This window comes from Nylanderia fulva, unplaced genomic scaffold, assembly GCF_048542155.1.
Source record: "Nylanderia fulva isolate GAGA-0341 unplaced genomic scaffold, ASM4854215v1 Scaffold19, whole genome shotgun sequence".
Taxonomy (NCBI): Eukaryota; Metazoa; Arthropoda; class Insecta; order Hymenoptera; family Formicidae; genus Nylanderia; species Nylanderia fulva.
This window is the reverse complement of record NW_028190161.1, coordinates 136,937-153,010: the sequence shown is the minus strand read 5'-3', so window position 1 is coordinate 153,010 and position 16,074 is coordinate 136,937. Positions and strand designations below refer to the sequence as shown.

The following is a 16,074-nucleotide window of genomic DNA, read 5'->3' as shown; positions in this document are numbered from 1 at the left end:
ATAAAATAAAAAATACTCACCTTATTACGACGCGCAAAGGCGGGTTTGTAGTCAACAAGATTGATCTGTAAAATACAAATACATCGAAATCATATATATAAAGCAGTGCCCAAATCAATAAATATTTTAAAAAGATAATTACTGCACGAAAATAAATTTCTCATCTGTTTATTAAGCAGATATTTAAGTTACATAATTGCTGGGAAATTTTTGTTGTGTTACTTTTATAAAATATGAGAAATAAAGATTTTATTCTTATTAAATTGTCTAAATAATCATAAATCTTATAAACAATATCTTTTTGAAATACTTTATATTTATATGAAAAATTAATTAACAAATATTTTATCACTAAATACTTTAAAATAAAATGTACAATATTTTATATGGATTTTATACAATGCTGTAAAATAGTTCATTGCGGAAATACACAAACTAGCAATTAAACTGACAAGTAAGACTAACAAATTGAATAAATTATAAATTATTCCGGTTTAACTGTTCTGTCATTGTCTGACATTGTCGGGCATTCTTTTTTTTTTCTTACTTATCCTGCTCGTTCATGCTGTTTCTTCATGACATTCACGCGATAATCGCACGATTAATTACGATCGCGCACTAATTAGCACAATTCAATGATCGTGCGGCACCTTTACATGGCACTCGCGACATGTTAATTGCACGCGACATGCACTTTATTATATTGCGACGGGAAAACAATGCGTCGCACGAAAACTACGATCCACTGGACACTCGAAAATTGCATGGACAGATTCACGCACCACTCGCTGCGACAATGCTACCTCTATTGTTAACGAATAGTATACTCGCACATTTTAAGGCAATTTTGCTTTATCTAAAATTAAATGAAATATCAATGAAATTTAAAATAAATATCTCTTCTGAATGTAATATCCAAAAATATTTCATCGTTTTACCTGCTGTTCGCATGATAAATTTCGATCGAATATATATTGCAAAATACATGTAACGCACAATAATGTACAAACGTTGAATTTGTTAAACGTTTGATGAAAAATTAAATTAATAGAGAATTAATAACTATGTTTATTATAATTAATCTTACGTCGCGAATTTGTTTGAGCAAAATCGATCTATCCGTTCATTTGATTAATGAAATTAAAAAACAAAAATGATATTTTTAGCCGTGATATTGTGCGAGTCAAGTTAGGACACAATAAATTGCTAAAAATATAATCAGAGTTCGATATTGCAAGTACACAGTATATAATCCATAAATTCGACAAATTATACATAGACATTTATTAATAAGCAATACATATATCATATGTTGTCGATACTTTGGAATCAAATAGCGCATAAATTGTCATGTATACGTGACGATCTTACGTGTCGTTTAACACGAATAAATGAAAATGCATTAATTACGCAAATCGATAATCGCTAATTGGAATAATCACAGAGAGTGATCGCGTTTTGAAAGATAATATGACAATACACAACGGCACGTGTTGTTGTTCGCTCGAGTCTTGTTCAAATGATAGCAAGATGATCTTGTGCACACAACAATGCGTTATAAGAAACGAGCAGAATTAATTTCGTTGTCAGCTCAGAATATTTTACTTAATATAAATGTATATGCGGTATATTTTGTTCCTTTAAGTTTGAATAAATTATTTATAAAATGTTAATACATACGCTTTTAATCATTTGATCCTGATATGATTCATTATTCACTGCATACTTTCAATCCCCGAAAATGATTAACCAATTACATTTAAATCATTTTTATTTTACACAATTATTTATTCGAAATAAGAATCAAAACAAGATAGAGAAAAATCATAAATTATTTTATTTCGATATTTAGAGTGATAATTATTTCTTAAATCCTTCAAATTTATCATTTTGAAATTTTGAAATTTTCGCCGATTTAAATGTAATCATTTTTTAATTGAAAGCATGCAATAATATATGAATCACAGGATCAATTGATTTAAGTAACAAAAAATGTGTTTGTCACTCTTACATTTTAATCAATTATATATATTATTTTGAATTTAATTAATCGTTTTGTAATAATAAATTCAAACTTCAAGGAACAGAATATTCGTTCTATATTCGAACAGAATATACATACATTTATTTTATACTGTATTGAATGTTTCGTAGTGACAACGAATAAACTGTCTCGTCTCTTGCGGCATAAGCGCGCCGTTGTGTATATACAAGGTCAGTGCGCTGCGTCTCGTCATTCGCGTGACGAGACTCGAGCGAGTAGGCAGCAGTGCGAGTCGCTCTGTACATGCAATGCATTACTTTTTGAAATGCGATTATTTCCCGTGATTATTCCAATTATTCCGTGATTATTGATTCGCGTATTTCCCGCGATACACGTAAGATAATTATTATGCGACTATTCACGCGCTATTTGATTCAAATAACAAAGACATGATATATGTAACTGTTTATTAATAGTATATACATACAGATTTATGCATCGTATGTGCTCTCTTGCAATATCAAATTTTCGTTATATATTTTCTGCCTGTCTATTGCATCTAAACTATAAATTCGCATAGTATTATGACAATGTTGATATCATTTTCGTGTTTTTCAATTATTAACGAAACGTATAATTAGTATAGATCGATTCCGCGAGTTAAGCAATGTTACAACGTATTTAATTAGCAAATAGAAATTTACTTCTGTCACTACTAACCTTATATTTTAATATTCATCAATCACTTAAATTCAGGATTTGTACATCGTTGTCAAAACACACATTTCGCGAGATTTATTCGACTAAAATCTATCATGCAAACAGTTGAAAAACTTAATTAAATATTTTAATTTGCAGTTATTTTAATTTTAATTTTATATATTCATTCATTTAAATATCATTAGGCAAAATAATACAATTTTCTCGAGACATGAATACACAATATTCGTTAACTAAGAAGATGTAGCATTGTTGCGAAGAATGGCGTATGAAATTGACCGTATAATTGTCTACAGCCGAACGGATCGTATAGTTTTCGCATTTTTTCTAGCGTCATATAATAAAATGCGTGTATTACGTAAGATTAAAGTCAGGAGTGCCGTATAAAAGTATTGCGCAATCGTTATATTGTGCTAATTATTCGTACGATCATAATTAATTACGTAGGTGTCATGTCGTGTGAGTAACATGAAGAAGCAGCAAAAGATGAGTAAGAGAAAAAGAAGAGGCCCGAGAAAATATCAGGCGAAGGCGGAGCAATTATGTGATGAATAATTTATTATAATTTATTATAATTTATTTAACCTATTATTCATTAGTCTTATATGAAAGTTGTTCGTGTATCTTTGTAATAGCAAACTATTTCACATCATTGTATAAAATTCATATAAAATATTGTACACTTTGATTTAAAATATATGATAAAATATTAATAATAAATATTTTTATATAAAATATTTCAAAACATTGTTTAAAAGATTTGTAATTACTTAGAATTTAATAAGAATTAAATTTTTCATTTCTTATCTTTTATAAAAGTTAATATAAAAATATTTCTGACAATTATGTAACTTTTTATTAAATATCTGTTAATTATTAAACAAATGAAAAATTTATGTGTGAAATAATAATTTTTTTGAAATATCAATTATATGGGACACTGCTTTAAATATATTCAATTTGGATATTTGTATTTCACAGATCAAAACAATTGTACAACTTTGCAGTTGTGTATCGTACCGTAAATATTAAATTATTTTTTATTTTAAACAATCTCGAAGTAATATAAATTTGTGAAAATTCGATAATAATATATGCAATCAATAATAATAGAGCAGCAATAAAATACTCTATTTAGATTATTATATAATTGACTTGATATCTATATAGCCATTTTATTTTTACTTTTATAATTCTTGTTACAATTATTATATTAAAAAAAAATAAAATTTTTGTTATAATAAAATGTTATATATTACTACAATTTCATAAATTCCATTACTTCGAAAATGATAGATTTATATATGCGACGGATTTATGTATGCGAATTTAATCTTGGACATATATAATCTACCCATCTGTTTTTCGTATGAAGAGGCATATAAAGCTCATATAAAGTGCAGTTTATTATTATCAATTTATTATTGATCAATTTGATAATCATACTTACTTATGTACTTATATATTTGTGTGTGCATTAATATTTTTTTTCAAGAAATAATGATGCACGTGTTTTAAAGTTCCTAAATTTCACATGCATAAAATTTTGTTTACAAAAATGTTTAAAAACAAAACGCATTTAATTTTTATAATTGCACGAATCGCAATGTAAAAATTACATGACAAACATATTTGTATAATTTGTACAAAATATGTTGTTATAAAATTTCTCGTTAATTCAAGACACGATCAACATAAATTAAATGATTTAATAGATCAAGCATATTATATATATACTCGTAAATACAGCGTTCAAATACTCGACTATGTTGCTTGGAGAGATGTCTACTTGCTGGCTTAAATCAACGAGTGAAAGACTTGTACCGAAAACCAGTCGCAAATTATCATCTGTAAACTATCTTTGAATCTTCGTGAATGTTTTAGTCTGATGAATAAATGGATGATATTTATTCATAAGGAGCTAAACGTCAGTTTTCTCAGAATTAATAACATTTTAGAAATCCATACGGTTTGAAAATACAATATTTATGTAAGAAACTTCAAAAGCTATTCATCTTTTGTAACAAGAAAATAATGAACAAATAATCGATCAATCTTATTTATACAGGTGTTTCAAATCTCTCACCGAATATTTTTTTTTTTAATAGTAAATTCTCTAACCAATTCAAGAGTAAATATTCTATTAAATTTATATTATTCTGTAATACTTATAAATAATTCTTTAGACGATATGTGACTAGTCTTTTTAAAATTCTGCCAACCTGTAGGATAAAATAGAAATGCATCATATATAGTCCAAATTCACGTATAGAGATTATATTATATAGACTATTATATTTATGATGATATAAGAGACGTTATCATATAAAACACACACATACAAAATTTTATAAAAATTTTGATTAAGTATGAAGCGCTTGCGAGTTGTAAGGATACAAAGAAAAGAAGGTTCGTGATATCGAGAAAATGGAAAAATATAACGTAAAAAGAATTTTGTCTCAGGATAAGGAGATGCATCTCATTCAGGCTGCACGATATCTCGTGGCAGGAGAATTCAGGATATTCTATTTGCGAATCTCTTCGATACTCCGAACGCGAAAGAATCTCCCGTATCGCACTGTGAGAGCCGGCATGAAATTCATATCTATGCTAAGCGCGTGGCGTGTTTGGATTTAGTGGCTTCCGCGCATCGTATCTTTATATTGCGGCCGATTCGGTAATTTCGTACACAGAGCGATCCCGCTTAAAGTCGACGGACGATTCGACTCCCAGGCGAGAAATAAAATAAAGACTCCGTCTTCTCGGCAGGATTTTTACAGAGTAATTCGGTAAGTGCGAGTTTCCGTAACACGAAAACGTTAGGAAGAAATCTGGAAAAGCGCGGAACGATACCGCGATATCTGGCGAAGAGAAATTAAATGAGATCCCTCGGGTCTAAATGTTCCCCGAGCATTTTCTTGGAATAATAAAATATCTAGAATAGGTGAAGCGTAATCGGCTTTCGGCCTTCCAAACGTGCAATCTCCTCCTGACGGGCTGCAATTCTCGATTTTTTAATCTAGACTCTTCCCAAGAAATAAAGTTCCGCGCAGTTTTTCGTGCAAAAGAAGGAGCCGACGGAGCACGAGTTGGAGTTACACTCGTGAATTCTTCCCGGCATTCATCCCCATTTGGAAAAAAGTGCAACTTTCTTTCCTTTCTAGAAATTTTTTTCACGTTCTAAGTCGGAGTCCTTTTATCTTGATAAGTTTTAATCCATCTATATCAATGAGAATTTTTTAAATTTTCATATAGTAAATTAGAATTGTTTTATATCATAACCAAGTTTGTAAAAATTAAATTATGAATTAATAAATCCATTCCAAAAAATATCAATTTCGAACACAAAAACTGGATATATACGAGAATACAGAAAAACAATTTTGTTTTTAATTACTTTCATAGATGTAATATAAGGCATTTTATTCCTGTTTATTTATTCTTCAACAATTATTTAAAAGATATTTAACATCTTAAATTATAGTATTACAAATAGATTTGATGTTTTTTTTAAAAGAAAAAGAGGACTTAATTTACAGTTAAACACATCTTTGATTACATATTTTTGCATCCTGCTCATTTTATGCTCTTTTATCCTTTTTAAATCATTCGCATATCCGAACTGTAAAAAAGCATTTCCGCTTTGCTACTCTGCGATGTCTACTGACTCCGACTTTTAAAAATTTTGAGTCTATTATGAGGCCAATAGGAGATCATCTTTATAATCATCATGTGCGAAAATGAGGACTTTATACTGTTGTTAGGACCGCGAACAGCTTTAGAATTTCGCGGGGCTTTAATGATTTAGGCCGTTAACTCGCGGCGCTAATATCGAGGGCGGTAAGCGACGGAGACCTGCGTGAAGGAACTGATCCTCACGCTCTCCCTTGTTCGTCTCCGACGGTCGTCGGGTGTAGTTCTCCTTTGTATTTGTACGTATCAATATATATACGTTAATAAAGTATTGGATTAAGCCTAAGCTAGAACTAGAGTTGTTTCTAGAAAACACAACAGTGGCGACGAGGATCGGATATATATATATATATTTTTTTTTTTTTTTGTCGTTGGGTTGTTTGTTTTCCTTTCTTCATTATTGGTTGTATCGGAAGGTTACACGATAAAGTCACGTGCACGGATTATCTACACAGTGAGATATTGCAAATTTCTTGGATAGGATGACTACTAATAATACTGGCGCGGGTTCCTCGCGGGAATTAGCAAGAACGCAAGAGATCGCTATTCCAAATTTCTTTACAATAGAAAATTTCAGTCCGGAAGTGACAACGTGGCGGCGTTGGTTACAACGGCTACAAGGAGCCTTTACGATTTTCCGGATCACGGGAAACGTGCGTGTTCCATATTTACTACACTATATGGGACCTAGCGCATTTGATATACTGTGTGACCGATTAGATCCGGCTGACCCGTTCTCGCAGGATTACGAATCATTGACGGCCAAGTTGGAAGAATTCTATGATCCGGCTCCGTTAGAAATAGCGGAAAATTTTAAATTTCACCAACGGCGACAAATTGAGGGCGAACAAGTACAACAATTTGCGGCTGCCCTACACAAGTTAAGTTTACATTGTAAATTTGGGAGTTACTTGAAGACAGCCCTATGGAACCAATTGGTTTTTGGTCTCTCAAGTAAGAAGATTCAAACGAGACTTCTTGAGAAGAAGGAGTTAACGTACGAGGAAGCGGTACAGATAGCCACCACGATGGAGCTTTCGGAGCAGGGAGCAACATCTTTACAAAATGGCGCTACAAGTCCAACGGCAGGTGTGGAATATCTACAGGCGGGGAAGAAGCCATTGAAGAAATTGAAGGACAACAATAATAATCATAATTCTTTTAAAAAGAAATTATCGATTACTAATTTTTCGAAGCAAAATAATAATAAGGCGTCGCGTTCTAACTCGAATAAGGAGGGCACTAAATTAATTAAGTGTTTCAGATGCGGAAAAGGGCATTATGCTTCCCAATGCACGTTAAGTAGAGAAGTACGTTGCTCGGGCTGTGGAGGATCCGGACATTTAGCAAAAGTCTGTTTCAAAAAGAAGGAGTATGCCAATAATTTGGATGAGGTATTACAATTGGAGCAAGCAGAGCAACGGGATAAATTCTTTTGCACGCTCTTAGTTAATAACAAGCGCATTCGTTTCGAAGTTGATAGTGGCTCTGCAGTCACAATCATGAATTGCGAGCAGGTACGTGCTTTATTTCCGGGTTCGACCATTTTCAGAACAAATCTTAATTTAATTTCGTATTCTAAGACAATAGTTAAAATCTTAGGATATATATCAGTGCATGTACAAGGAAATGAGACACGAAAGAAATTGAATATTTACTTAACTGAATTAGATAAAGAACCGTTATTAGGTAGGGAATGGATAAGGCAGTTGAAAGGTCAGCGTGGAGTGCCAGAGTTCCTCGAGTGCAAGTTATTAGAAAATATTAATTCTACGCCGCGGAATTTTCATAAGCGATTACAATTAACAACAATTACAGAGCCTAGTTAAACTCTTAATTTATACACGCTGGCTTAAAGGCGTTTATTTACCAACATTAATATATATAACAGAGAAAAGTATAGAATCGAAAGGATCTGAATAGCTCAGTTGGAAGAGCAGTCGCCCGGCAAGCGAAAGGTCTCGGGTTCGATTCCCGATTCTGCGACTTTCGGATCTATATTTTTCTCTCGCACTTTATTTCTTTAGGGGGAATAGGGGATACATGGAATTAAAAATCTCTTGTAGAGATTATTCCAATTTTATATCTTGGCCGTGCCCAAGTAAAAATTTGGTGCCTTGTTGCACAGGTATTTAATTCTAACGAAAAAATTTAGTTTCGTGTAGAATAACGCACTGTCATCCGCGATTTGGCTCTTATTGCCTATCTTATATATGTTAAATTTATATTTATATTACAGAGCCTAGTTAAACTCTTAATTTATACACGCTGGCTTAAAGGCGTTTATTTACCAACATTAATATATATAACAGAGAAAAGTATAGAATCGAAAGGATCTGAATAGCTCAGTTGGAAGAGCAGTCGCCCGGCAAGCGAAAGGTCTCGGGTTCGATTCCCGATTCTGCGACTTTCGGATCTATATTTTTCTCTCGCACTTTATTTCTTTAGGGGGAATAGGGGATACATGGAATTAAAAATCTCTTGTAGAGATTATTCCAATTTTATATCTTGGCCGTGCCCAAGTAAAAATTTGGTGCCTTGTTGCACAGGTATTTAATTCTAACGAAAAAATTTAGTTTCGTGTAGAATAACGCACTGTCATCCGCGATTTGGCTCTTATTGCCTATCTTATATATGTTAAATTTATATTTCGATTACAATTAACTTTACGTAAATTTGAGGAAATACGTGAGCCTACTTTGGCTAAGATTTCGGGCATACAAGCCAGACTTACAATGAAACCGGATGCAACTCCGGTATTTTTAAAGGCGCGGTCAGTACCATTTAAATTAATTCCTTTAATAGATAATGAATTAGATGAATTAGTTAAAGCGGGAATTTTTACAAAGACGGAAAACTCGGAATGGGCTACACCTATTGTTCCGGTGTTGAAAGCGAATGGCACTATTAGAATATGTGGAGATTACAAATCCACAATAAATCCTAAACTTATAATTGATGAACACCCGTTACCAACTACAAACGAACTTTTTGCTAAGTTAGCGGGTGGCGTTAAATTCTCAAAAATTGACTTACGCCAAGCTTATTTACAGTTAGAAATACACCCGGAAAATAGGAAGTTACTTACTTTAAATACGCATAGAGGACTTTACTTAGTTAATAGACTGATGTACGGTGTCGCATCAGCTCCGGCAATCTGGCAAAGAACATTGGAGCAAATATTGCAGGATATTCCTGGAGTGGCAATTTTTCTCGATGATATAGTAATTACAGGCCATTCGGAGGAGGATCACTTATATAGATTACATATGGTACTAGAGAGATTGCATAAGCATAACGTGCGAATCAACTTAGAGAAATCAGAGTTTTTTACACATGAAGTTAAATACTGCGGTTACGTATTACGAGAGGACGGTATACATAAAGAACCTTCTAAAATGGAAGCAATTAGGAGCATGCCGCGCCCACAAAATGTTTCTGGCGTCCGAGCTTTCATCGGTATGATTAATTATTATAGTAGATTTATTAAAAATCTAAGTTCAATCTTACGACCGTTAAATAAGTTATTACATAAGAATACTCGTTTCTCGTGGTCAGAAGAACAAGAAGTAGCTTTTAAAAAAGCCAAAGAGGCATTTGTGAGTAATCAAGTCTTGGTACATTTTGACCCGAAATTACCGGTGGTTCTCGCGACGGATGCTAGTCCCCACGGAATAGGGGCAGTACTTTCGTACACATATCCCGATGGGTCGGAAAGGGTTATACAATATGCGTCACAAACTTTATCCGATACGCAGCAAAGATACGCACAGATAGACAAAGAAGCATATAGTATAATATTCGGTATTAAGAAGTTCTATCAATATCTGTATGGGAATAAGTTTACTCTAGTTACGGACCACAGACCATTAGTACACATTTTATCTCCAAATAAAAGTTTGCCGGTTTATAGTGCAATGAGAATGCAGCATTACGCCATTTTCTTGCAGGGATTCAATTATACTATCAGGTATAGAAAATCGGAAAATCATGTGAATGCCGATTGCCTTTCGAGATTACCGTTAAAAGAATATACAAAAAATATGGATGTAATAGATGTTTTCGAATTAAGTACACTAGAAACACTACCGGTGGATGCAAAATGCATCGAGTTGCATACACGAAAAGACACGGAGCTACAAAAACTCCTACAAGCGTTACAATCAGGCACTTTGGCACATAGCGCTGACAGATTCAATTTAGAGCAAATGGAATTCTTATTACAAGAAGGTGTAATTTTTCGAGGACATCGGGTCGTAATACTGAAATCTTTGCATAAAAAAATACTAGAAGAATTACATACGGGTCATTTTGGAATAAATAAAATGAAAGGTATAGCTAGAAGTTATTGTTGGTGGAAAGGAATTGACAATGATATAAAAGCTCTAGTGGAAAATTGCCAAAATTGTAATACGTTCCAAAACAATCCACAAAAAGTGGAACAACACATTTGGGAGCCATCAGCGGCACCCATGCATCGAGTCCATGCGGACTTTGCAGGTCCTTTTTTAGGACGTTGGTTTTTCATCGTAGTTGACTCATATTCAAAATGGCCCGAAGTAAGAATAGTAAAAAATCTGATGGCGAAAACAGTTATAGAGGAATGCAGGGATATATTTACAAAATACGGCATCCCACAAATTTTTGTCACCGATAACGGTAGAACATTCACATCGACTGAGTTTAAAACATTTTTTAAACAGAATGGAGTGAAATTTTAATTTACGGCACCGTATAACCCAGCCACAAATGGCCAAGCCGAACGTTTTGTACAGACCTTAAAAAATGCGTTACGACGCATGAAGGCGGACACGACTAATGTACGCGAAAATCTTAGTAAAATGTTACTACAGTACCGTATTGCGCCGCATGCGACGACTAAAAAGTCGCCAGCAGAACTGTTTTTAGGTAGGAAGCTTCGCACAGGACTTGACTTGTTATTTCCTTTACCTGAGAAAGAGGAGACGAGTTCCTCATATTCATGTGTTAATAAAAGCTTTAATTTGGATGAGCGAGTATCGTGTAGGAATTATGTAGGTAAAGATAAATGGAAATTCGGAAGAATTAAAAAGCGTTGCGGAATAGTGCATTACTTAATCACGCTTGACGACGGACGAACCTGGAGAAGGCACGTTAATCAGATGCGATTAATAGGACAGGCAACTCCGAATCAAGAAACAGACTGGGATCACGGTCCCGTGGAGGATTTGATCGTTCGAATAGAAGCGAACGCATCGGAAAATAAAACTACCGATAAAGAGCAACAGAAAGAATCTTCACAGGAGATTCAACAACACCCGCCGGATCGTTCACAGCCCCGGCAGATAGAGATCGTTCCGCAGGAATCGATTAAGCAGCAAAAGAATGTAATCCAAAAAGGAACTATGCGGAAACCACGTGAGCCTGTTATAGGGAGCATTGTACGAAAATCCGATCGAATTGCGGCTAAAGGCACAATCATCAAAGCAAAGAAATAATTCATGTTATGTTAAAGCGACGTTTTTTTTTGTTACATGTAAAGAAAGGAATTCGCTTAAGAAAGAAAGGTGTTAGGACCGCGAACAGCTTTAGAATTTCGCGGGGCTTTAATGATTTAGGCCGTTAACTCGCGGCGCTAATATTGAGGGCGGTAAGCGACGGAGACCTGCGTGAAGGAACTGATCCTCACGCTCTCCCTTGTTCGTCTCCGACGGTCGTCGGGTGTAGTTCTCCTTTGTATTTGTACGTATCAATATATATACGTTAATAAAGTATTGGATTAAGCCTAAGCTAGAACTAGAGTTGTTTCTAGAAAACACAACAACTGTCTTTTTTAAATTAAAAGAAATTAAAGTTGCACTATTCTCTCATTTTTCTGCATCGTCACATTTTAAAAAGAACGCACTTTTAGCTTCTTTTTTTTCTCTTTGGTGTCTGCTGTCTTCACTTTGGCTCGTGTAAATTCTACCACCATCTTGACATCGATTTCTTTCCTGTGCTTTAATCGTCGACGAAACTACAAAAGTGGCAGTTCGCACTTTCACCGAGTGCTGACTCGCACTTTCGCGACTTTTAATCTCCTGCTTGTTTTTAGCACGAGGGTGGAAATAGCTTTCATGGTATTTGTATGAACAACGAGTTCGTATGATATTTCCTGAAATATTTCAGATGATTCTAAAAGTATATTGATAGTGTCAAAAATCACATAAACAGTTATTTAATAATTTTTTAATATATTTCTTTTGCTCTTAATTTTTAAATTTGACCAGAAAATATAGTATATTTTTGTTCAATTTTTGAAAAATCCCGTTTTAATATAATATTTATTTTATGAATACATATTGTATGCACACACATGTGATGTGTGTCTTACCTTTTATATAAATTATTATTTTATTATTTTATATTGATGAATATTATACACAACGATTGAAAAGATTAAACAATTAAATTGTTTCAAGAATAAATTTTGTCACAATAGGTGTTAACTATTTAATTCATTTTTTTACCATTTTGAAGGAATTTATTTTTCGCTCATAGTAAACGGAGATTATAATTATTTCTAAAAATTTTATATTATTGTATAAAATTATTTATTTATTTATTTTGGGAGAAGTATTAATGGAATACAAAAATATTTTATTGAATCTGAAGTGTGTGGAATGCGTGTACAGGTGTTGTTTTATGTTTCATATTTATTTATAGCTTCTGCCTATGCTCTATATAAAATAAATCGAGTATTGTTTCAACAATGTAGCAAACCATTCATCGCTCGCAGAACACAAGCGTATCAATTCTCCCGAAAAATTTAAAAAATAGGAAATATTATATATTGTTTTTAATATGTTCTAATTATATACATATACAATGCTTTAATTAGAAAAAAAATGGATAGAATATACATGCATTTACGTGTTTATTGCATTTTTAGAAAATTCATTTGAATATAAAACTCTAATATATTATTTCTTTCGTATCGTGCAAATATATCCTTGGTATTCGATAGATTGCAAACAGCAATACGAGGGAACACGCCAAATCCATATTTTTTATGTACTTTAACACACAAAGAGATACATATTGCAAAATATAAAATTGTCAGTTTAAAATACTATCGCGGCAATGGCGGCGCTCGGCAAGAAAAATTCGCTTTTGTTCATCTCTGCCCGCATATTTCTCACTAGATCTCTCGACCATGCGGTATAAATTCAATATCCACACGGTAAAAGCCGATCGGCCAGGGTGCGCTTTGACATTCGAGGGGTCGCCTCGAAAGTGACAAGGGCGCGTAGGCAGGGATGGTTTGGATGCGGCGGCGTAGGGGTACAGCGCGGGTATTAAAATCGACGTATTCGACTCAAGGGCTCGACCGTCGTATCGCCAGTTATAAATTCGTTTCACGTACCGCCACGTCGGGCAGCGTCGACAGAATGAAAAAAGGGCGCGACGAGAGGGCGGCGCGGCGAAGGGAGAAAGAGTGGCTGGCCTGTTTTTTTTTCTCCCGCACCCCCAGCGTGGCGGACGCGAGAGCGCGCTGGAGAGGGCCTCGTGAAAAATCTGCATGGATTTTAGCGACGGAGCGCGCGCGCGCGAGGAGAGAAAAAATGCGGCCGCCACGTGCATCCACGCGAACCGACGCTCACGGCGAAAAAGGGTGGGCGCCGCGACACGACGAAACCGATGTTCTCAATGAAGGGAAACATGAAATACGGGAGCGCCGGCGGCGGCCTGGCAGCCTGGAATGAGAAAAGATCAATTTCTGGTCGATTTTGATGGCCGATGGGAGCAAACATGCTCGTCAAATTTATGGCCGCGTTCGGTAATTCGGTTTCTTCAAGGCCGGTTTCGGCAGCGTTTATCTTCGTCCGCGGTTCATTCAATTCTTATATGCATTTTCGCGGTTCTATTTCTAGAAAGAAATATATACATGGAAGATTGCTTAAATTTATTTTAAATTGATTCAATTTTGCAGTTTGTTTTCTAAAACAAGATTCGAGTTCATTTTTTTTATAATAAAGGGTGCTAAATTTAGGATATAGGATTTTTTTTATTATAAGCTTAAGTAAATTTAAGCGAATGTCTCTCATCGTTGAGCCGATGTGTTAATAAGCAATGTTATAATGAGTGAGATAAATAATATATAGCAAAGTATATATATATATATATATATATAAAACTATAGATATTCTTAAATAAAAACAATTATTTTAAATTGATTTAAATTCTTTTATGCATTTTCACGGTTCTATTTCTAGAAAGAGATACACATGGAAAATTGCTTAAATTTATTTTAAGTCAAAATTGATTCAATTTTGCAGTTTGTTTTCTAAAACAAGATTCGAGTTCATTTTTTTATAATAAAGGGTGCTAAATTTAAGATATAGGATTTTTTTTATTATAAACTTAAGTAAATTTAAGCGAATGTCTCTCATCGTTGAGCCGATGTGTTAATAAGCAATGTTATAATGAGTGAGATAAATAATATATAGCAAAGTATATATAAAACTATAGATATTCTTAAATAAAAACAATTATTTTAAATTGATTTAAATTCTTCTATGCATTTTCACGGTTCTATTTCTAGAAAGAGATACACATGGAAAATTGCTTAAATTTATTTCAAGTCAAAATTGATTCAATTTTGCAGTTTGTTTTCTAAAACAAGATTCGAGTTCATTTTTTTTATAATAAAGGGTGCTAAATTTAAGATATAGGATTTTTTTTATTATAAGCTTAAGTAAATTTAAGCGAATGTCTCTCATCGTTGAGCCGATGCGTTAATAAGTAATGTTATAATGAGTGAGATAAATAATATATAGCAAAGTATATATATATATAAAACTATAGATATTCTTAAATAAAAACAATTATTTTAAATTGATTTAAATTCTTCTATGCATTCTCACGGTTCTATTTCTAGAAAGAGATACACATGGAAAATTGCTTAAATTTATTTTAAGTCAAAATTGATTCAATTTTGCAGTTTGTTTTCTAAAACAAGATTCGAGTTAATTTTTTATAATAAAAGGTGCTAAATTTAAGATATAAGATTTTTTTATTACAAGCAAAAATAAATTTAAGCAAATGTCTCTCATCGTTGAGCCGATGCGTTAATAAGTAATGTTATAATGAGAGAGATAAATAATATAGCAAAATATATATAAAAAACTATATAGATATTCTTAAATAAAAACAATTATTTTAGATTGATTTTGCCTGATACTATATAATAAATATGTTTTTCGAATATGTTTGACAGCTCTGTCTGTCGCAATAGAGTTATGATAACCATTTATAAAACTATTTCACAAAAATTTGAATTTATCTCTCATCACAACATGTCCTACAGATGTAACAGACGTTCTCGATGAGAGATGACATGAAATATAGAAAGAAAGAGAAAGAGAGAGAGAGAGAGAGAGAGAGAGAGAGAAAGAGAGAGAGAGAGAGAGAGAGAGAGAGAGAGAGAGAGAGAGAGAGAGAGAGAGAGAGAGAGAGAATCGATTTTATTGATTTATGAATATATTACAAAGCACGAATATATATATTAAATTTATAAACTTATTTATTATTTTAACCTATTAAAAAAATTTTATAATATTAATTTAAGCTTTTTTAGAAAATCAAGAATTGATTTCTCGCATATATTGAAAAAGCTACGTATGATAAAACATTAATTTTCCGTGATAAATAACAGA

The 16,074-nt window shown here is 33.1% G+C and overlaps 1 protein-coding gene across 13 annotated transcripts in view; it reads right to left on the bottom strand.

The window, feature by feature from the left end:
* Window positions 1-16,074, bottom strand: part of LOC114936050 (CUGBP Elav-like family member 1-A) — a 194,155-nt gene that overhangs the window by 86,787 nt on the left and 91,294 nt on the right. For 11 of the 13 annotated variants that reach the window (XM_085481653.1, XM_085481654.1, XM_085481655.1 and 8 more), the window contains exon 3: window positions 21-65. The exons of the other annotated variants lie outside the window; for them this stretch is intronic. In XM_085481653.1, coding sequence (XP_085337779.1) covers window positions 21-65 — 45 coding nt within the window. The remainder of the gene's footprint in view (window positions 1-20; window positions 66-16,074) is intronic. 13 annotated transcript variants of the gene reach the window in all.